This window comes from Syngnathus typhle, linkage group LG10, assembly GCF_033458585.1.
Source record: "Syngnathus typhle isolate RoL2023-S1 ecotype Sweden linkage group LG10, RoL_Styp_1.0, whole genome shotgun sequence".
Classification (NCBI taxonomy): Eukaryota; Metazoa; Chordata; class Actinopteri; order Syngnathiformes; family Syngnathidae; genus Syngnathus; species Syngnathus typhle.
The window spans coordinates 12,087,745-12,107,463 of NC_083747.1; the positions used below are offsets into that span (position 1 = coordinate 12,087,745).

Below are 19,719 nucleotides of genomic sequence, written 5' to 3' on the forward strand. Positions count from 1 at the left end.
GAAATGAAACCAAACAAACAAGTCTTGTGGCACTTTATTGATTCCTTTGGATTCTTAAAATTGACGTAGTATTAAGAGAATAAAATGTTTTCGTTGAAGTGATTTGCCTCCGAGTTTGAAGACTACGTTTCCCACAATCCACTTGGCAAGCGTACCCGGATATGATTACATTACTATCAGTGTGGCAAAACTTCCGGTATCCTCGCCGACATGGCGCAGCCGCAAACTGTCTCTTGGAATTTACTCTTCACGTGTGAGGCACATTTTTAACATTAAACATTTGCCGAATTCAAAAGGTTTGTGATTACAAACATACATTTGAAAAAAAGCTTTATCGTAAATCACATTCTTAACGTGTTTCCCATTTCCAAGCCAATTCAACAACATTTTTTGTTTTGTGGCGTTGGTATCTCGTCTTTATTACCTCAGATTTATTTGATGTATTTTATTTTTGTCTAGATGACTTCCCAGGAGGTACGCCTCTGCGGGCTTCTTCTTCGGGAACACTTTGGAGAAGTTGTGGAGAAAGTGGGCACACAGCTGCTTCGAGGTGAAGCGCAAAATCTGAGGAACATCCTTCAAGAAACTGGCGTCTCTCTGGACCTGGTAATATTTGATCCTTTTCTGATGATGTAAAATGTATCCCTAGATCGAATTTTGAGTAGGACGATTTCAGACAAATGTAAACTGAAATTTAAAGTTAGTAGTTCTTATTGGGTTTTATGTGGGGACGGTGCACATTTCATGGTCGTCTTGTGCTTGTGACAACAGGTGAAAAAGTCGCTGTGCGTGCTGGTGCAACACGGAACTTGTATGTTCAGCACTGGCCGCAAAGGTCTCGGCAGGCCCAGCGAGTATCGTGCCAGCTGCCATCTCATCCTGAGGATCCTGCGCTACCCGCGCTACATCTACACCGCCAAGACGCTCTATGGCGACACCGGCGAGCTCATCGTCGAGGAAATGCTGCAGAGGGGTCGCGTGACCATGAGCGACATCGTTAAAGTGGTCGCCGATCGCCTCACACAGACCATGGAGGGTCAGTAACACAACCACTAGATGCGATTTTTCGGACAAGATAACAACGATAACCAGCCTGTGTTTTACCAATTAGATAATGATAAGCATAAGTGTTGGAGCGGTGCGGAATTGCTTGTTCTTTTCTTAAAATATTCCTGTCTTGCAAAGTTTTCCATTGTGCTGCTTGCGTGTGTGATGACAGAGGGCCAGAGTATGGATTACAAGGAAGTGTCGTCTGCCTTCTCCAAACTGGTGGAGACTCATTTCCTTCAACGCTGCCCTCGAGCGGCAAGCAAGGGTGCCGCGGATACGCCGGAAGCTCCCGTGAGAGCAGAGCCGCCGGCTCCCGAGAGTTTCGCCGACTGCTATTCGGTGCCGCAAGTGACGCTGGTAGGCCGAGGAAAGAGGCAGTTGGAGGATGCCGAGGAGCAGAGCGTCGCAAAGAAGGCCAGGATGGACTCTGAGGTGCGTCTCACACATCCCGCTCATATCACTTCCACCAACATGCTGGACGTTGGTGTCTTTGCGCTCCGCCCGCTACATCTTCAATACGTCGGTGTTTGTGTCTAGACTCACGGCGACGAGGGCATTTACTGGCAAGTGAACTTTGAGCGGTTCCATCTGCACTTTCGAGATCAGGCCATCGTCACCGCCGTGGCCAATAAGCTGGACCAGGTCGGGCCTCGGCACACCCGCTCGCGTCGCACACGCCCGAATTTGACGCTTTTTTGTGGGCTCTTTGACGTCAGACAGGCGGTGAGATCGTAAGGACCATGCTGAGGATGAGCGAGGTGACCACCCCTCCCGACGCAGCCTGCACCAAGCCCCTCTCGGCCAACGAGATCTTCAGATCGTTGCCGGCCGCCTACACCGTCCCCAGACAAGTGCTGGACCAGTACCTCACTTTGTTGGTGGACGACCCGGTACAACCCCTTGCCTTCGGTCCTCACAGCCCCGATTTCGACTCACAATAAACATTAACGGCCTTTTTTTAGATGGAGTTTGTGGGCAAAGCTGGTGAGAGCGGAGGTGGGCTGTACGTTGTCAGTATCCTTTACTTCCCCAAAATGCTTGTTTGTCTAAATGTACTCTGAGAATAACTGGCAGCTAGTCCAGAATTGAGTTGATTTCCTCGACCGACGTGTCAGATTTGCACCGAGTCCTTTCCAATCTCGCGCGGGCCACATTGGAGTCTGTCGTGCAGGAGAGGTGAGCTCGTGTTTGAAGCGTCCGACTGAACTCCAAAACGGCCCCCTAATCCCATTTTGGCAGATTCGGATCTCGATCGGCGCGCATCTTCCGCCTGTTGCTGAAGAAGAAACACCTGGAACAGAAGCAGGTGGAGGATTTTGCCATGATTCCCGCCAAGGAGGCCAAAGACATGCTCTACACGCTTCTGTCTCAGAACCTGGTCCAGCTACAGGTAGAGCGCCACACTCGGAGAACATCCTTCCCTTCCGGTAGCTGCTGTCGTCGGAGAAAAACTAACCACAATAGCTTCCTTCCAATGCTGCAAGTTCAAAGCATTGTTTTCCGTTTTGTACCAGCTCTAAAATGTCTTGAAACGTTGTAGTGGGCTTTGGTTGCTTATTTGTGGGCGGAAAAACATCCCGTTATCGTCGGCAGCTTTGTTTTCTACGCAGTATTGCTCGAGCCCGGCCCGGTGCCGTCCTTGTCCGGATGCTTGAACGCTTCGTGTTCTCGTCAGGAAATCCCCAAGACTCCAGACTTTGCGCCATCTCGCACTTTTTATCTTTACACCGTCAACCAGCTCTCAACTGCCAGGATGCTGCTTCAGAACTGCTACAAGGTAAACATGTAGACATACAGCTCGAGAAAGGCGACAGAGTCAAAAGAGAATTCTGGTTCTGATGGTTCTTTGCGTATGGATATTTAAAGACTATATGAAGAACTGTTTAAGTCGCAAAGTCGTTCCATTTCCTGAGCTGTACATACGTGCTGGTCTCCGTATATATATTATACGTTCTCGTTTTTGCCCAAATGAAAACTTTGCAACTGTGTGTGCGCAGACCGTGGCAAACCTCATCCACAGACGTCTGTTTGAGACATCCAACAACAAGTCAGTGCCTTGTCGTCCTCGTCAATTCCCAAACGCCAGGTGGTCTCAAAGTGTGTGCTTTTGGCTTGGCAGGCGACTGCTGGAGAAGTCTCAGCGCATCGAGGCCATCCTGGCATCTTTGCAGGCCGGCGGGGCCGAAGCGGAACAGCTGACGGAGGTGGAGGAGATGATCACAGCTCCCGAAAAGCAGCAGCTGGACTCACTGCGGCTTCACATTAACAAGTAGGATCGATCGCCCGGCGTCACAGCGCTTCTCGGCTTTCGCCTGACGCCCTCTTGCGTTGCTCTTCTTGTGCAAGGTTGGATTCAGCGGAGAACCAAGTGGATGAAACCATCTTCCTGCTGGAAACTTACATCAACACCACCACCGCCGCCTCCTCCTCCTCAAAATGATCAGATTGTATTCACAAACTGTGTCCAAACATCAATCAGGCTTTTATAGTTTATTGGAGCTAATTGCCCTTTTTTGTCCGGTTTGACACCAATCGTTGTCCAGAAGAACCTGTTTTTTTTTCTTCCTTTTAAAATGAATGCTTCTTCTCATGTATCACCAATATTAGTTTTCTATTTAAAGTAAAATTTGTTTGGGAAAAAAAATCATGAATACAAGAACTTTTTTTTTTAAGTCCTTCCATGTGTACAATAAAGACCTGAAATACAGGCAGAACATTTGACTGATTTACAGCAATCAGTCGTTTAACTTTACAACAGAGTGAAAAAAAAAAAACTTATTTCTGGTTATATTGCATTGTGTAATAAATAAATGGGCTGATTTTTGCCCTTTTCAAAACAGGCCGTTCCATCAAGGTAGTTCTCATCCTTTTTGCTTAATGAAGGTGAAATGGCCACAAAGAGCATGTTTCATCAGTTTTAATTTATAAAAACAATTCAAGCGTTTCGAGAAGCAGTGATTGTTTGAAACGTAAAACCAAGAGCATGTATGTTTATTAAATTAAAATGTGATTTGAACCACTTCCAAATGTAATATTTACACAAGTGTTCCCAAGCCTTGGACCAGTTGAGTGCATTTCCATCATAGCGCCCTTTTGGCTGTCGTGGGAGCCGGATGCTTTCCGTCTTCGGGCCGGCTCGTAGGCGGAACGCTTGACAAGGCCGATGAACCCAGAAATGTCCCTGCAAGTACTGCTTTCACTCCTCTTGGTTCTCATCTTCTCTGTGCTTGCGCGCGAAGAAGCCCAGCTGTGCGGAAAGGACAACAAATGATGTGATGGCTGCGCTGAGACCAGTCAACTTGAGAAACATCATCTGTGTTCCACACGCTCACCTTCCATAGAATGAAGATGATGAGCGCCAGGAGCAGCAAGCCACCAATGATGCTCCCGATGAGAATCCACAGCGAGATGGGGATAGCTCGCCCCTTCAGCACCTCCAGCACAGTCTGGAGGCAAGCGGACATGTTTGAGAAATTCAAAGTTCCTCATCTCTTGAACGGCACGTAGTACGCTGCCGTTACCTCTCGCCACACCGTTCCTGTTGCCAAGGTGATGAGGTTGGTCTCGCCAGGCGCGATGTTATACATGCTCACGATCCTCGCCGACTTATATTTGGCCTGCAGAAAAGAAGGACACACAAGGTGTGAGCTCAATTTCTTAAGCCAAAGCGGCTAATTACATAATCATCCTGAAAGCAACATCTGGTGGGGTAAAAAAAAAAAAATAGGAAGAATTATGTAATATGCGTGCCATGCCAGTAGTTGGCGATGTCACATCAAATAAAGGACTCGCCGCAGTGACTCACTTGTGTGATTCGCTTGGCTGCTCACCTTTCGGAAAAAGTCATCATGTACTCTGCGGCTGAGGCGAATGACTTCGGCTTGTCCCCTCTGGAGCTGCTGGACTTGACACGTAATCTCTATGCACCACGACCTGCTGCAGTTCTTTGGGAAGATGGTAAACACAAGATCAGTTTTTGAGGATGGCTGGCCGCGATGCCGCGAGGGCCTCACCAGGACGTCGTTCTCCATCATGTCTTCGGGGTGCAGTGGACGCACGTCTTTCTGCCGGCCTTTCAGAGTGGCCAGATCGCTCGTGACGCTGCAATTGACGGCTGTGGCCTGGGAGACAATTCCAGTGTGTCACCCAGGGACGAGGAAAGGGGTGCTCGTGATGGGGGACGACTCACGTTGTGAGAAGAGATGTCTGTGACCGTCATGAAGACTTGGTCTTCCGCAGCCGCCGATGGCAGAAGCAGCCTCAACTCCAGATTACTCACAGGGTAACAACCCAGGTTCTGGAGCTGTAAATAAAAGTTGCTTCTAATTTACAAAGTCGGGAGTCTTTTTCTTGTTAGAACTAGCACTGGGGGAGAAAGCCAGGCAACTAGCCGGTTCTGCCCACTCACCACTGAGGTTTTGTGAGTGTACCTTAAAGTGCGTATAGAACTCTGGCCCAATGGCCTCTGACATTGTCCGGGTGGGATGCACTTCATATCGGTTTAAATTTGAATCACTGCAGAAGGAGGAAAATAGATGTGAAGACCCAGTGGCAGGACCCCAAAATGAGGCCAGAACGGTTATGGTGCCGCAGGCTTCTACCTGCTGACGAACAAGTCGGGCTCATACTGGACAAAGCTCTGCAGCTGAACGCTGTTGTCCCCTAAAGTGTCTACTCGCTCCACACTATCGCTGGCTACGTTCAACTTCATTTGGATTCGACTGTTCAGGGTGGCACAGCTGAACTCAAATTCCAGCATGAAGTTCACCTTTGGTCACAGAGAAAAGACAGATTACATGGGTGCCTTTTGCGTCATGTGATGCGTTTATTCCCATGGGTACCTTGGACTGGGAGCGAAAGACCGGGTAGCTGACGTTACACGAGTGACTGTTGGAGCCCAGGCCTGTACACTCAATCTTGAAGTTGCTTTCTTCCTACAAACAAAATATGAAACCATCCAGAAAGGAGATAAGTTTACTTGATTGGAATAGATGCAGTCCCAAATGATCCGCCAAAAGCATGGTGCCCTTTTGACGAGATGCCACCACTAGAAATGTAATCCTGCCAAATTCTTGTCGTTGGGTCATACCCGAATACTTAGGCTGGAGAAGTGCAGGTTACGTGAATAGTGCAGCGTCAGGCTGGTGTTGTAGGCGTTTTCCAGTCTGTTTTCCAGTTGGACTTCCACTGACATACGCCTACGAGGACTGCGGATCACATAAGGTTTGTGTCTGTGGAGGAAACAGGAGAACTCTGAGTCTTTGGAACGTTAACAGCTGAATTGTCATGTTCTGACTGTGCGGTTACACAACCTTACCTGGTCCCAGAGATGTCCATTTGGGCCTGTATCACCAAATCCGTGGTGCACACGTCATCCTCCCCGCAGTCTTTAAAGAAGGGGATCTGCTCAGGGACACATGGAAAGAACATCAGGTTTGGCCGGGGAAAAACAGGAACTGCAGGCCCACCGTTTTTCACTCACGTATTTCTTGACGGATGTGGGCCAGCCCTCGTCCAACACGGGACCGCTCTGAGTGTCGTTGATCTTGAAGCGCAGTGAGAAGCTGATTGGGCGAATGTAGTCTGCTGTATCCTGTCAAGGACAAAGGATGAAAATGAGAAGGAGTGTTGCACAAAGCTTGTGAACGTTGGCCTGAAATGCTCACATAAACGTGGAAGGGCAGTTTGTAGCACAGGGTCTGTCCCGTGTGAGCCCGAACCGCCAGCTGGGTCAACCTGTGGGAGCTGTCATCAAACAGCGCCCGGGCTGACAACTTCCTGTCGTCCAACATTGCCACTACCCACAAATCTGGGAAAGATATCAATCGAGCCAGTTTTCGTGAAACCAGACCTGGACGAAAGGTGGAAAGTGACCTACCAAAGCCGTTGCTGCTCGGCCGAGGGGAGCGGGACGTGGCCGTGAAACAGGCGGTGGCGTCAAGGCAGGCGGACTCTCGCCCACCGCGCTGGCACGTCTTTTGGATGACGTTGATGGAGTGCGGCTGGAAGGACAGACTGACGTTGATCTGCACGATGCTTCGAGATCTGCGAAACGCAAGATGAATGCTGGAAATAACCTTCTACTTGATGGACAGTCCCTTTTTTTTAGGCTCACCTGAGTAGAACGGCACTGCCGTGGGCTCCCACGCCCAAGTCGATCAGCCCGTCTCCATCCAAGTCCAACCTGGCGCTGACACTACGGCCAAAATACCGCAAGGACGGGGACACCGACATCCCAGCGATACGCTGCAAATCAAGCAACCACTCTGATTGGATTCTGAAGTACTTTTGTGAGGTCACAGGGGATAAACACTGCCGAATACCTGTTTGTAGCGGTGGTTAATGTAAATACTTTGGCCATGGTACACGTACACTGCCCCACGATGGTCATCTTCCAAGGGGGCACCCACCAGAAGGTCAGTGAATCCGTCATGGTTGAGGTCCGGAGCAACGGCCATCGCGTAGCCAAACCTGGCATCTTGGGACTTTTCGTCGGATTTCAGCGTACCGTTTGAGACAAATTCCTCCTGAGAAAAAGGCAAGGACATGGAATACAAACTGTGGACGATAGTTATTGATGGTTGAGTGCTTTGAATGTTCCCCTCATGGTTCTGAGGTTTGGGATTCAAATCCCACCCATGGCGTGTTCCCCATTTTTGTGCAGTCGTACCCCACTGAGTGTGTAGATGTAGACTCTCCCAGCTTCCTTGTTCCCGGAGCCCAGGTACATGGGTGCTGCAACCAGGAGAACATCAGTGATTCCGTCCTGGTTGACATCCACACCGCACAGCTCGCTGCCGTAGTAGGAACCGATCTAGGGGCGCCAGAAGTTCTTTCAGTTTCCTGACAGCAGGGGGTGGCGTTGTCACTCTTGGACTTGCACCTGTTCTCCATTGAGGGCCTGCACGATGTTGACGTCGGCGTTGTCACTGAGCTCAAACAAGATGACTTTGCCTTTGTGCTTGAAGCGCGGCGCACCCGCCACATACAGCCTCCTCCAATCGCCCACCACCACAGAAGACACTGTGTAGCCTGCGCAAATAAACCATCGGTCGGGTTCTTGCAGATGAACTCCTGGAAGAACTATCAGTTTACACTGACTGGAAAGATGACAGCAAATACTTTAGCACAGATGTGTGGCTCTTTAAGGTCCTGATACGCAGCCACTCAAGGCTACTTTGACATAAAAGCAGACTTTGACTTTTTGATAATGTTTTAGCTGATTTCATGTTCTTATGTCTGCTCTGTTTCCCAAATGGGACTCATTGCTTGCTTTGGATGATCCCCAAAATGGTTTAAGATCTCTCTTGAATACGAGCCCAACATCATGTGGGATCAACAAACAGAATCAAATACTCCTCTCTTGTCTGATATCACGATTTAGATCTGAAATGTACCGAGATATGCTGCATGATTTTTCAGCTCCAGGGGGAACTCGCTCTCGAAGGCCTCTCTGGCAGGCACGATTCTCCCGTTGGTACCCTCCTTCAGCACGCCGCCGTCCCAGTCGTAAGCGCCCACCATCCCAAACAGGATGCCGTCCTGAGCGCGGCGCCACCAGACAAAACCATGAAGATGCAGGGAGTGTGCAAATGCGCGAGGAACGAGGTGGCACTCACATCCAGCATGTGGGTGGAGAAGCCGATCTGGGACATCTCCATGTGGAAGGAGCTCTGGTTGCCCAGAGTGCCTGCGAGGTGAGCCAGAGCACAGAGGTAGAGTATGGTCAGTGCTCGGCATCCTCTCGTTGCTTGATATATCCTGCCTTCACTCCCTTCCTCCTTCCTTTTCAGCACATTCTCAAACTCCACAGGTGACAGCAAAGCCGCACCCTTTTCCTTTGTCGTCTGATTTCTTAGCGTACTTTTGCTGGTGTCTCTTTTCAACACTACTTCCTCTCCTTATACGTATGTAAACATTACTGCAGTCATTTATTCACCGGATCCGCACTCACCGCCATATTTCTCGTTTCAGCTTTCCAACCTTTGAAGTTATTCTAAAGTCCCGTGTTTACTTTCTTATGATTTGATGTTACTGTCACTCAATATCATATTCGGTCTAGTTCAGGGGTCAGACAAACCGCTCCCTATTGAAAATGTGTCAAAAATGAGTTGCTGCATTTTTAGATCTGCCATCATTTCCTTTGGTGGACCAACCACCCACCTTCCAGTGAGAAGATGCGGTCTCCCAGAGCGTCCACGATGTCGTTGAGCGCCGCTTCATCTGTCACGTTAAAGAAGTACTTGTCGTCCGGATCGCTGGCGATGTACTTGATCTCGTTGATGAAGGTGTCGGGGTTCTGCTGTCTTCGGTGGTAGTGGCCCAGGACCTGGGGAATGTCAAGACCGAGTCACCGTCACGAATGTGAAACTAGTAGAGAGCATAAACAGCAGTGTTGCCGAGGGCAACCAAAAGGCGGTCATAGTCATGCAGTCCTGACCAACCTTTCTACTGCTTGGTGCCTTGAAACTTATTCACTCATTATTATCATTTGTTTCAAATCATCCCCGCCCATCAAAATGCAGGTCATGCAAACTGTACACGTCTGTCTGGCTTTTCTGGACAAAAGGCAAGAAACACGCTTTCATTCTCTGGTGGCCACGGGAGGAGTTTGCGGCGTTCGCCCACAAAAAGCGTCTGCTGTTGCTGCGTAGGCAGGCGGAGCTTATTCAAGGCCACTGCGACCAAAGTGTTCATTTGGTAAATGGAAGACGCTATTTAGGGGTCGCCAGCGTCTTAAGGGCGTGTGGAGCAAACTGTGTGAGGAATGTCAGGGATGTGTCATCCCTCTTTAAAATAGTGCTTCACATTTTATTGGACGGTGGTACTTTCCAGATATAAGCCGTCCCTTCCCCAAGTTGCGTCAAACAATGTTGTGAAATGCCTAAATAGATATCAAATGAAACTTGATAGCGAACTAGTGGAACTGTGAAATCAGAAGTCCCACTCACGGCAATGGCGTATCTGGTTATGTTTCTGCTCTCGCACTCCAGCAGAGCGTCGGGCAGCTCCTCGCCGTCATGCGACTCTCCGTCTGTCACCACGATCATCACCTTGGTGGCGCCCTCCCTCGCCCCTCGCTCGGCGCTGAACGCCTCCGTGCTGCGTCGTGCGTGAGTAGAAAATAGAAGGTTTTTTTTACAAAGAGAGACACATTTTGTCAGCAAACCTTAAATGGGAGTGGCATTAAAGCGTCGAAGGCCTCGAAAGTCAAAGCAGAAAAAAAAAATCTGAACGCCTCATATCTTGGAAAAACGGGTAAGTGGGATTCTTGCGCAATTCAAAATTGAAACCGCAGAAGAACTGTTGTAAGAAGCCCCAAAATGTTTGTTTGATGCTTTGCATTAAGTTCCCCACCTTCCATAGGATCATTTCAGCGCCTGCCCATTGCATTGAAGAGACTGATGCAGTGGACCACACATTAGTCATACTGGACACAAATAACGTAGCTGCTCTTTGACTCAAAAGTGGGCAGTGTGTGTCAGGGCATCTGTGCATTCCTATGCAATGGTGGCATGATGAAGAGGAAGCTCACACGCACAGACTGACCAGAAACCACACCCTGTTTGTCTGCATGAAACCTGCACTCAGTGGGACCTGCTTTACACTTGGTAAGCCACACACACGCACACACACACACATGCACGCACAGTGTTGGGGAGAGCGGGAAGCATCGTCACTCAAGTGATTTTCAGGCGTCACTCCAGTCCCCGGCTAAATTTAAAATTGTGGTCGCCAGTCGGCCAGCCCAAGTGCAGAAGTTAAAAACAAGCGTTTCCTTCCCCCAACAAGCAGTCTGCAAATTACATAGGGCGACGGAGGAGGCCAACAGACCGACGAGCCAGAAAAGGCGTACGGGGAAAAGAATGAACTTAGCAGTGAGGATGTCGAGTGAAAGTGTGTCAAGAGACATTCATCCGTTCATTCCCTTTAGCGCAATTCCCTATCGTGCAACTTTTCCCCGTCACAACTGAGGCAGAAATGCTAGCTTGCGCCCTGCCGCCTGTATCGAAACATTGCGGACAGAAACGCACAAGTTGTCCTCGTGTGAACTAAACCATACAACTAGAGGAGGCGTAAAAGGAAAATGTGATGACACCCAAAACAGCATCCAAATGAAAAGAGAAGTGAGAAGGGGGAGGCGGAAGATGAGCTCATTTGCAGGCCCCCAAACTTTTACAAGCCGTGTGACAGAGTCGCACTCGCACGCTGCTGACACACACTCACACACACACACGGCCATGCGTGGCCGTGCGTGTTTTGACAGCTGCGGAGTGCAGCCTAGCCGAGCAGGCGCCGCCTCACCTGCGGCCACACTGAGCCAGCAGCCGGCCGCCCACCGGTGTTTTCTTACCCTCGTGCCAACTCCGCCCGCTCGCCCAGCTGTCACCGACCACTGTGTACGCGTGCATGTCAGGCAAAGGCAACATCGGAGGCTAGACGCTCACATGGCTGGCCCAATTGTTTTAAACTAATGTCCCGTCGCTCATTGCTATGACAACAACAAGGTGTGTGTAACTAAATAGAGCGGCGAGATAGAATCTCATCTCTGCAGCGAAGGACAATTTGGAGTCTTGGAAAGCGGAAGCTCATTGAGTCCAATTGAGGCTGTTTTCAAAAACGGAACCACAACGGAGCCGTTGGCGGCTTTCCCTGCACCAGGGAGAAAAAGTGCAGAAAGAACATTTTGAAACATTTGCACTGCAGTGTTTCACCGCCTCTTCAAATGTTGCATTTGAAATGGAGCACAAAACAGGAACTCTCCAATTAGCTGCGTGCGCGAGGGAGTGTGCGCATGTACGACTCCAGTAAAGCAGGAATTTGATTTGGAATAGAGTGGGGAAAAAAAAGGTTAGTTTCAAGACTTTGTGGTTTTTCGCCTATAGCAAGCTGTTTCTTTAGGCCTGGCTTCGCGGGCCATCAGGCCCCGCCCCCTTTTTGGCATATTTCTTTCCGAGGGTGATCTGGAGCAAATTAAAGGAGCCGGCATGTTGCGAATATATTGTCAGTGTATATCAGATTTCATGAGAGCGAGCTTTTCCCTACATCCTCTTTTTAAAACTTATCTTCATTTGTAACACCTTGTTGGGAAAATCCTTGAATTCAGTTCAGGTCAAGCAAAATGAAATCTTTCACATGCACGATCATCTATGGGGGCGTTTGCATGATTGGTGATTTTTTTTTTTTTTTAATTCATTTCATTTCAATTTTTTATATTCACATGCGCATCTTTCCAACTCAATATTTGAGCTCAAGTTTTTGGGGGAAGTGGAAGTCCACTAAATGTTTTATTTCATTTTTTTAGAATATACGTATATGTTTTATAATATATATTTTATATTGTTTTTTTTTTTAATTTACACATTTATATATTTTATATTTATTTATATATCTGTTATAAATAGTAAATGGAATATTACTATTTACCACATCCAGCTAGCATGTATTTAATATCGGATATGATTTTATGACTATAATTTGTCTTCATTCATTCTTTGGCAGAAAACATCAGACGGTTCTGCTTTTGAGGTGTTGAGGGTCCCATTTGAGAACGTTCTAAAGTTACCAAATATGGTTCCTTGCCCAATATTAATAACACATCTTTGTTCGTCTTCACGGCAGAAATATTCCATCTTTCAGGAAAACCCGAGAGCGCGCAGCTGCTTACATGTCTGGTGCTTGCATCGACTCAACATGCTTGTTTGGCCGTGACTGCGCATGCTTACTAAATTCTGACTTAATAAGACTCTCGACCGCCAAATGATTCGGAAAGAGCCCAAAGTGGTACTGGTGGTGGTAGATGAGGCCTACCATGCCATGTTGATGGCGTAAGCCGTGCGCGTCTCCCGTCCCTCCTGGCGGCTGATGTTCTTGGCGGCCTCCACCACCTCCGGTGTGCTCTGGTAGTCTCTCAGCGACCACTCGTGGACCGCCACCTCGCCGTACTGCAAGATTCCCACCTCCCCGCGAGGGAAACCAAACGTAGCAGCTCACAATTAGTTTAGAAACACTAAACATAAATCAAAAACAAAGAGAAGCCTGTGAATTTGAAACAACCACATAGCTTAGCCTTTCGGTCTGCTATCTTAATGCTAACGCAACGTAGCATCGATCTTGCGATGATTTAAACCAATAAGAAATTGATTGAAGACATGATATGGCAACACATGTAGACAGACAATGTACTTAGTCATATATTCTTTATCCCCTGTATCAAGCCACTTGTATTAGTGTTGTACTGATGAGCTGAGAGGAGTTGCACATGACTGCCATTAAAGTTGTTTTTTCCCTTGCCAGAATACACATTACAACCATTTCCGTTGTTTTGGGGGAGAAGGCTGAGACTGCTTAACAGCATTGCTATTCATTTCAATGGGAAAGATGATTTGAGAAGAGCGAGCATTCACACAACCGATTCAAGTCGTATCTCAAGGCACCACTTTAGTCGTAGTCGACGAATATATAAGTTTTCCTTAAGAAAACCACAAGCGCCCCCCCACCTAAAGCAAACAGCGAGTTGTTGGAATCTTGGACTTCAATGGGAAACCAGAGGAATTTCCTTTTCACCCCACATTGCCTGTTTCTCTTACAACCCAAACCAACCTTCCTCCCCCCTCTCCTTCCCCTGCGCGTTGTGTTGGCCTCCAAATGCCCCTTGATGTCACAGCAGCAATCCGCATGGACCGACTTCCTTTTCTGTTTTTGTGCATGCTTTGGCCCAAAAAGCTTGTCCGTCACTTTTCTGTTGCCCAGGGTTCAAATAAAACCAACAAAGAGCCTCATGCAGAAGACCAGACTTCTTCTACAACTCAGCAGGCTGCTGTAATATGACTCATTTTTGGACGTGGCTAAAGAATATATGCCTGAGTACTGTTTTACTCAATTATCTGACCAGTGTTGGGCCACCATCTTCATTCAAATATCCCAAAATTATGTTAGTAGGTCAATGGCATTTTCCATTCATGTTAGCATGAAGCTAGAGGGCCGTCATAAAAACGACATTGTGTGTTTGTTTGAAATACACAAGGTGTCATTCTCTTTGTTTAACGTTTAGTTTGAGAGGAAACTTTTATCTGGAGCGTCTTTAAGCATCTTGGAGGTTATTTTGGATCAAATGTTCATTAGTTGCTGAACTCTTGTTTCTTGTTGGGTGACTTGTTGCTTGTGTAGAGGGCTCTTATCTGAAGTCTGTTCAACCAACAACCTTACCTGCATTTGGTCCGGGCTGATGTGGAACTTGCTGAGTATGTTGCTGAGGAAGCTCTGCACCTCAAACCAGGGGTAGATGCTGTTGGAGCCGTCCAGCACGATCACAATGTCCATGTACGTCGTGCACCCTGCGAGAACGAAACATACGGCTGCCTGCGTCTTTCTCAATTTTACGTGCCCGTGTGTTTGTGATTACGTCGGGCCGTCGGAGCGATGATTTCTCGCGGCTGGAGGTCGTCTCCAACGGAGGCGCAGATGCCCGTGCTGAACATGGACGTACCGCACTCCTGAGACCACAGTGGCGCGCATGCCTGGCAAAAAAGTGCGGTCGCCCAACAGATTACACTCGTATCTCGAGGCACCGCTGATACATTCATATCCAATAATAATGTAACTATGTCAATAATACAAGTGGGTCCGGCAAGACATCGGTCTGGACCGGTGGATTTCTGCGCTAAGCTATCCCGTGCTTATTTGCTTGGGTTGAACGTGGTGTTTTGCTAAAAAAGTGACTAAATAAGGGCAGGCAGTGAGTAAAAGCAGGCAAGAAAGGCAGTTGGTCATGGAAAAATTACAATATGCGGTTTGGGGGACAGAACGGGGAGACGGAGAAAGTGGTGGTGGTGGTGGGGGGTGAGCATTGTTGTCATCTTGGCAGCACCAGAACACCAGACCAGTCAGGCAATTTGGATCTAATTGAGCTGAGAGTGAGGGAGAAGCACTACGCTGCTGGCGCTCACGTCAAAAGAGGGGGTGGAGAAACATCCTGTCCTATATTTTGCCCTCTTATTACAGAAAGTGGATCCTTCGGAGATGGAAACGAAAATCAACAGAGGTGCGTTGGGTTTTTGTTCGTCTTTTATTAACAAAAGTCTGGAGACGCATTCCCGGCCCGTTATAGACCTGACCGCCGGCCTCAAGAAAAACACGCACACACATTCAAGTGGCGACTGCGCCCGACAGCTTTTCACTGACAATAAACGAGCCAGCTCCGAGACGTGCGAAGACATGCCAGATTAACTGAAGGCACAAAACGCCACATGCTGAGTCAAACCCGGCAAGAGTCCAAATTACACACCCGCACGCTTTTGGAGTTGGACCTCGGAGAGCTGCCAGATCCATTTCATGGATTTTGGGCCCCGTTTATTCAGGAACTATTTTGGCCTTCTTCACATTTATTTTATGTAATTCCACTGTTGTCCACTAGATGGTGAAAGACTATTTTGTCTGGCTGTGTAAATTTGAAAAATGATTAAAAACAGCAAGTTGAGTATTTCTGAAGATGAAGAAGGGAAATCCTCTTCAGTCCTGCTATTTGTGTATACAAGTGGCAACCTGTATAGGTTCATTTTGTAATGTTTATCTCTTGCTCTTTCTCAATACGTGTCCAAATTATCTTCAAAGTTTTTTCAAAGAAGAAGCGGGGTAGATGCTTTCAAAACTGAGTCGGAGGCACATACCAAGAGGCCGTCAGGTGAGTCCGGCGTGAGAGTCATTCCCAGGTGAGAGTTTTTTAAGTTTTTTGAAATATTCCGAAAGGCCGCATCACCTGTGACGGATGCAAACGACAGCTCAGACCGACTGTTCTGGACCTTCACCCGGAGGATGTTGGCTCTCACCTAAATCCAACTTGCTGCAGTTGGAGTTGCTCTCCTCCGTCACGCTGCATTTGTAGACGTCTCCTTTCCTGTTGCCGGGCTGCCCGTCCCAAGGAGCGCCCACCAGCATTCTGCACGGTAACCATTCTCAAGGTCAGTTAGCGACAAAAAAGCAGCGCGCCACGGCCTAGCTCGGCAAACTCACGATTTTTCTCCCTCCGCTTCGTGCTGCAACACAGAGAAGCCGAAAAGGGCATCATCGGGACCGCCGAAGATCCGCGGATGCGTCACGTCAATGTTGAAGCACTGGCACCAGCCTGCAGAATTGAGCACAAGCAAGAGAGCTCCCATCAAGATTGACCAAACGTGGTTGGGATGCACATTCTCTCGAATTATTGAGCCAATATAACAAAAATTGAACAAAAATAACATCAGACTAGAGCCCGCAATACTATATTTTTGTTTCGGTTTTGGGGAACACGGACTGGCAACCGGGAGGACGAGGGAGCCAGTGAAAAGGATGAATAAACAGCGGCGGCATACAGCTAGCAGGGCTGAAAGGGAGTTCAGTCCAGAGGTTAGGAAGGAAAGGCGTGTTGGAGTGAGGAGAATAGTGAGCGCCCTGTTGACGGCAGCATAAGTCTGCCCTTTGATTCCGTCGCGAGCGGTAAGATGCTCGTCGGCTGGCTGGCCCGCTCCTGAAAACATGCCAGGCTTCTTCATTAGAACCTCACGGTGTCCGTCGGAGCGGAATTCTCTTCGGTTTTCTTTTGCATACGTCAATGAGGGATTTGACATGCGTGACTTTTTTTTTTTTAATCCAGTGTACATGTGAGCTAAATTGTACCTAATGAAGTGTCTGGTAAGCTGACGTCACTTGCGGTTTTGCAGCAACTGGGTCCATTCGTGACCCGACTGACTTGACTGTGCAGCTCACGAAAGAGCGATGCCAATAAGGTCGTCGGTATGCCCGCAAATTCTAACCAGGCGGACGAAACCGGAGACGCGGCCACGCTCCATCTGCACGCGTGTGGTTCTTGTCGCGTTTGCTCACCCGCCGCCGGGTTGTTTTTCTTGCTCGTTGAGTCGAATGCGTTTGCGGGCCAGCAGCGTTTGACGAAGCCAGCGTGGCTTCCAAGTGGCGCTGTTTGTACTCGTCCAAACCTCGAGCGACTTGGACGGGTCGCGGCCATCCTTCTTGATTCCACGCAGATGTTCCGAAGCTTTCGGAACGCCAGCGCCGCATCTTCCCTTTATGGGCCTTTGGGTTATTTTTGAACAGGTCATTGCCTTGGATTCTTTTCTTGTGGCCGCATGCATCCACGCCCGACTCTCCACAATAAGATTCCTTCTCGTCTCCTTGATCCTCCTCTTCCAAAACCATAAATGGCCTCTTTTTTTGTCTGCAGACCACAAGACCCCCTCCCACGCCTTATAGACCCCCCCCCACCCCCCTGTTCCCGTTTATATATGACATTGTACCGCGTGGCCTGTCTTGACCACCCATCGCCATGACGACTGGCTGCAAACATTTATCGAGTCAAAGCGCGTCCAGATTCTTAACCGCACGTTCAGCTCTGGCTGTCTGAGTGCGTGTAATTACTTGCGTGCGTTGAGCTTCATGTGAATGTGTTTGGACGCTTGCGAGCATTTTGATGAAACACCAAAATAAGAGATCGGCTTTCATGGCTGACGACATTTTCAAACATGGCCTGTATGGGATGCAGTCCGCTTGTTGAGGGGCTTGAACGATGGCGCTCGCCACTTTCTTCCCCCTTTTAACTGAAGGCCCAGTGAGGTGTTGGATTCCTTGATTGCATTTCCCGTTCCACCGCAGATTGTCTCTCCATTATCTTAATCATTTCATTCTCATCCGTCACCCCCTCGCGGGGATACGGGGGTGGAAAGAGGTTCGGCGTGCGTGGGAATAAAAGTCAGCTCGATTAAAACGAGCAGAATTTATGAATAGCCGCGCACGTACAGGAAAACAGAGCGCGGCTGCTGCGAGCATCACGGCAGCTCTGTTGAAAGCATTAACATGACACGCATACTTGCTCACCTACATGCTGCTGTATGACACACATGCGAGAACACTTAAAGCGCAGGTTGGGGAAAACACTAACAGAAGCAATGAATGCAACACTTGATCACAAAAGGTTCATGATTCAAAGTTTTAGACACCAAAACCAATCGATATTGACTTGGTAGTCCACTAAGAGCACTTTTGCGTAACGGTAAAGAGATTAACCACTTCTTGACTGATGAAATTAATGAGCCATACGCATATTGGAATAGAAACATGAATGAAAGCTGGCCGTTACCTTTAAGAAGGAAGATGCACAGCAGGCACAGCAGGTATGCCCTCAGCTCCATCTAGAACGGCCAATCAGACTCCCACAATGTAGTCTTGTTTTTTTGTCTCCCTAGCTTGTTGAAGAAACAACAAACCCTTTCGGTGGTGTCGTCAGTGCAGAGATGCGTCGATTCCAATGAAATGGTGCTGCAGTGGCATCTCGGCGGGGGTTTCAGTTCGGCGTTGGGTGTCAGCAATGATCCGGATTGAAGTCGTATCCAATAGGCGGCACCGGCTACAAATGATTAAATCATGACGAAGCGAGAAGTGGCAGTTATTCCTTTGGAGCGCGCCTCTCGATGCACAAGTGTGCGTCGGATCGGCCACTCAACAGGTCCGCCGGGCCATGCTCCTCCTGCCCAGATTGGCTTGTGGGGAACGCGCGCGCGCACGTGCACTACAACTGGGCAACCCCCGGTGTGCGCTGCAGTTCCGAGTTTAACCTGTTGCGTTTCACTTTCGGGGGCAATGAAAGCGCGCATTCATCATGCCCTCCTTGCATCCAGCGCGTGCACAGCGTCTGTTCTTTTTGAACAAGTTCGAGTCAACGGCTCACTCTCTCTTACACTACCCTCCCCTCCCTCGTTCTCTCCCCCTCTCGCTGGAAGACTGGTTTGCCATGCTTTCGTCATTTGCGGCTTGCTTAAATATACAGTAGTTGTAAAAAAAAAAAACTTGGTTCGTGATATTTCTCCTGGGAAACTGAAAATGGGAGGGTTATAAACAACCCGGCAACCCTAATTTGGAACTAGATTATCTAGCTTTCATTTTCTTTCTCTCTCCACTAAATATCTCGCCACAAAATATCCATCCACTAATCTTCCGTCCTTCCATCCTTCCGACCATCTATCCGCTGACTTTCCGCGAGTTGGATAAAATTGCAGTCGCTGACAAAAATAGGATGTGACGTTTTCGCCATCTGTCGGATATGAGCGGTATTGCGTGGCCAAAAGTTTGATCCAAAAGTATTCGGACGGTTACAGTGGTGGGCCGTGATTTAGCTTTTGTACCTCCACAATGAATTTGATAACAATTGATTTGTTTGCTGATTTTGAGCTTGACGTCACATGAGAGGTAATGTTCAGGAATTGGTAATTTCGTGCCGACGGTGGCACACGACGAGACGTGAACAAAAATGTTGTCTTGAAAAGGCGATGGAGGATTGGGGCTTACAAATCAGCAGAGATTAAGGAGGGTTTCTTTTCACTTTGTGGGATGTCTCACATCCAAGTTAGTCAGAAAGTTTGTCGTTCTCCCAATTCATGAATTCAGTCATCTTCTGAGTGGTTTTGTTTGCTGTGGTAACCGAGCGGTGGTCTGGTGTTTTTTCTTGTGGCCACAAGCTGCCATTTTGTCCACTTGAGGGCGCTGCAGCTGTTCTAAACCTGTCTTGGTTCTCAGCTGGCCTCCATTTCTCCTTTTTTCGCTCACTCGTAAGATGGGCCTGGGCTCGTTTCTTCCCGTTTGCCTCATGATAGTCACCTGATGTCAGAGTTATCATTTTTCTTG

At 48.4% G+C, this 19,719-nt stretch overlaps 2 protein-coding genes and 1 long non-coding RNA gene across 4 annotated transcripts; 2 read left to right on the top strand and 1 right to left on the bottom strand.

Annotated features, from left to right (window-relative positions):
* The first annotated feature begins 169 nt into the window (after positions 1-169).
* Positions 170-3,903, top strand: polr3c (polymerase (RNA) III (DNA directed) polypeptide C). Of its 2 annotated transcripts, XM_061289324.1 has the most exons (13): positions 170-296; positions 460-606; positions 772-1,036; positions 1,220-1,482; positions 1,588-1,692; positions 1,767-1,940; positions 2,013-2,064; positions 2,166-2,226; positions 2,290-2,440; positions 2,726-2,827; positions 3,048-3,097; positions 3,170-3,319; positions 3,397-3,903. In XM_061289324.1, exons 2-13 carry the CDS (start codon positions 460-462, stop codon positions 3,488-3,490), a joined length of 1,614 nt encoding a protein of 537 aa, XP_061145308.1. In that variant the 5' UTR covers positions 170-296; the 3' UTR covers positions 3,491-3,903. The 2 variants fall into 2 exon arrangements, with proteins under 2 accessions (XP_061145308.1, XP_061145309.1); XM_061289325.1 differs by lacking the exon at positions 3,397-3,903 and having other exon boundaries at positions 2,644-2,827; positions 3,170-3,310.
* itga10 (integrin, alpha 10) lies at positions 3,526-18,788 on the bottom strand. The gene is made up of 29 exons (XM_061289323.1): positions 18,179-18,788; positions 16,063-16,174; positions 15,879-15,988; positions 15,720-15,808; positions 14,456-14,570; positions 14,260-14,387; positions 12,862-13,010; positions 10,002-10,152; positions 9,214-9,379; positions 8,670-8,740; positions 8,448-8,592; positions 7,934-8,082; positions 7,721-7,864; positions 7,374-7,577; positions 7,166-7,296; positions 6,929-7,095; positions 6,717-6,859; positions 6,533-6,643; positions 6,368-6,453; positions 6,140-6,281; positions 5,892-5,984; positions 5,652-5,818; positions 5,481-5,565; positions 5,240-5,353; positions 5,064-5,171; positions 4,881-4,994; positions 4,572-4,667; positions 4,383-4,496; positions 3,526-4,297 (listed from the first exon to the last, which is right to left on the bottom strand). The coding sequence occupies exons 1-29, from the start codon at positions 18,228-18,230 to the stop codon at positions 4,247-4,249; spliced, it is 3,507 nt and encodes a 1,168-aa protein (XP_061145307.1). The 5' UTR covers positions 18,231-18,788; the 3' UTR covers positions 3,526-4,246.
* On the top strand, positions 15,128-16,743 carry LOC133161096 (uncharacterized). Its single transcript, XR_009716003.1, has 3 exons — positions 15,128-15,733; positions 15,799-16,010; positions 16,097-16,743. It is a non-coding gene; the product is annotated as an uncharacterized LOC133161096 (long non-coding RNA).
* Positions 18,789-19,719: the final 931 nt, after the last annotated feature.

Bases quoted from the DNA above. Each gene is read 5' to 3' on its own strand.
- itga10 (XM_061289323.1), bottom strand. From the start codon at position 18,230: ATGGAGCTGAGGGCATACCTGCTGTGCCTGCTGTGCATCTTCCTTCTT. The intron at 8,083-8,447 runs GTACATTTCAGA...TTATTTGCGCAG, and splicing joins AAATCATGCAGCATATCTCG to GCTACACAGTGTCTTCTGTG. The intron at 7,578-7,720 runs GTACGACTGCAC...CCTTTTTCTCAG, and splicing joins ACATCTACACACTCAGTGGG to GAGGAATTTGTCTCAAACGG.
- polr3c (XM_061289324.1), top strand. From the start codon at position 460: ATGACTTCCCAGGAGGTACGCCTCTGCGGGCTTCTTCTTCGGGAACAC. The intron at 607-771 runs GTAATATTTGAT...TTGTGACAACAG, and splicing joins CTGGCGTCTCTCTGGACCTG to GTGAAAAAGTCGCTGTGCGT. The intron at 1,483-1,587 runs GTGCGTCTCACA...GTTTGTGTCTAG, and splicing joins AGGCCAGGATGGACTCTGAG to ACTCACGGCGACGAGGGCAT.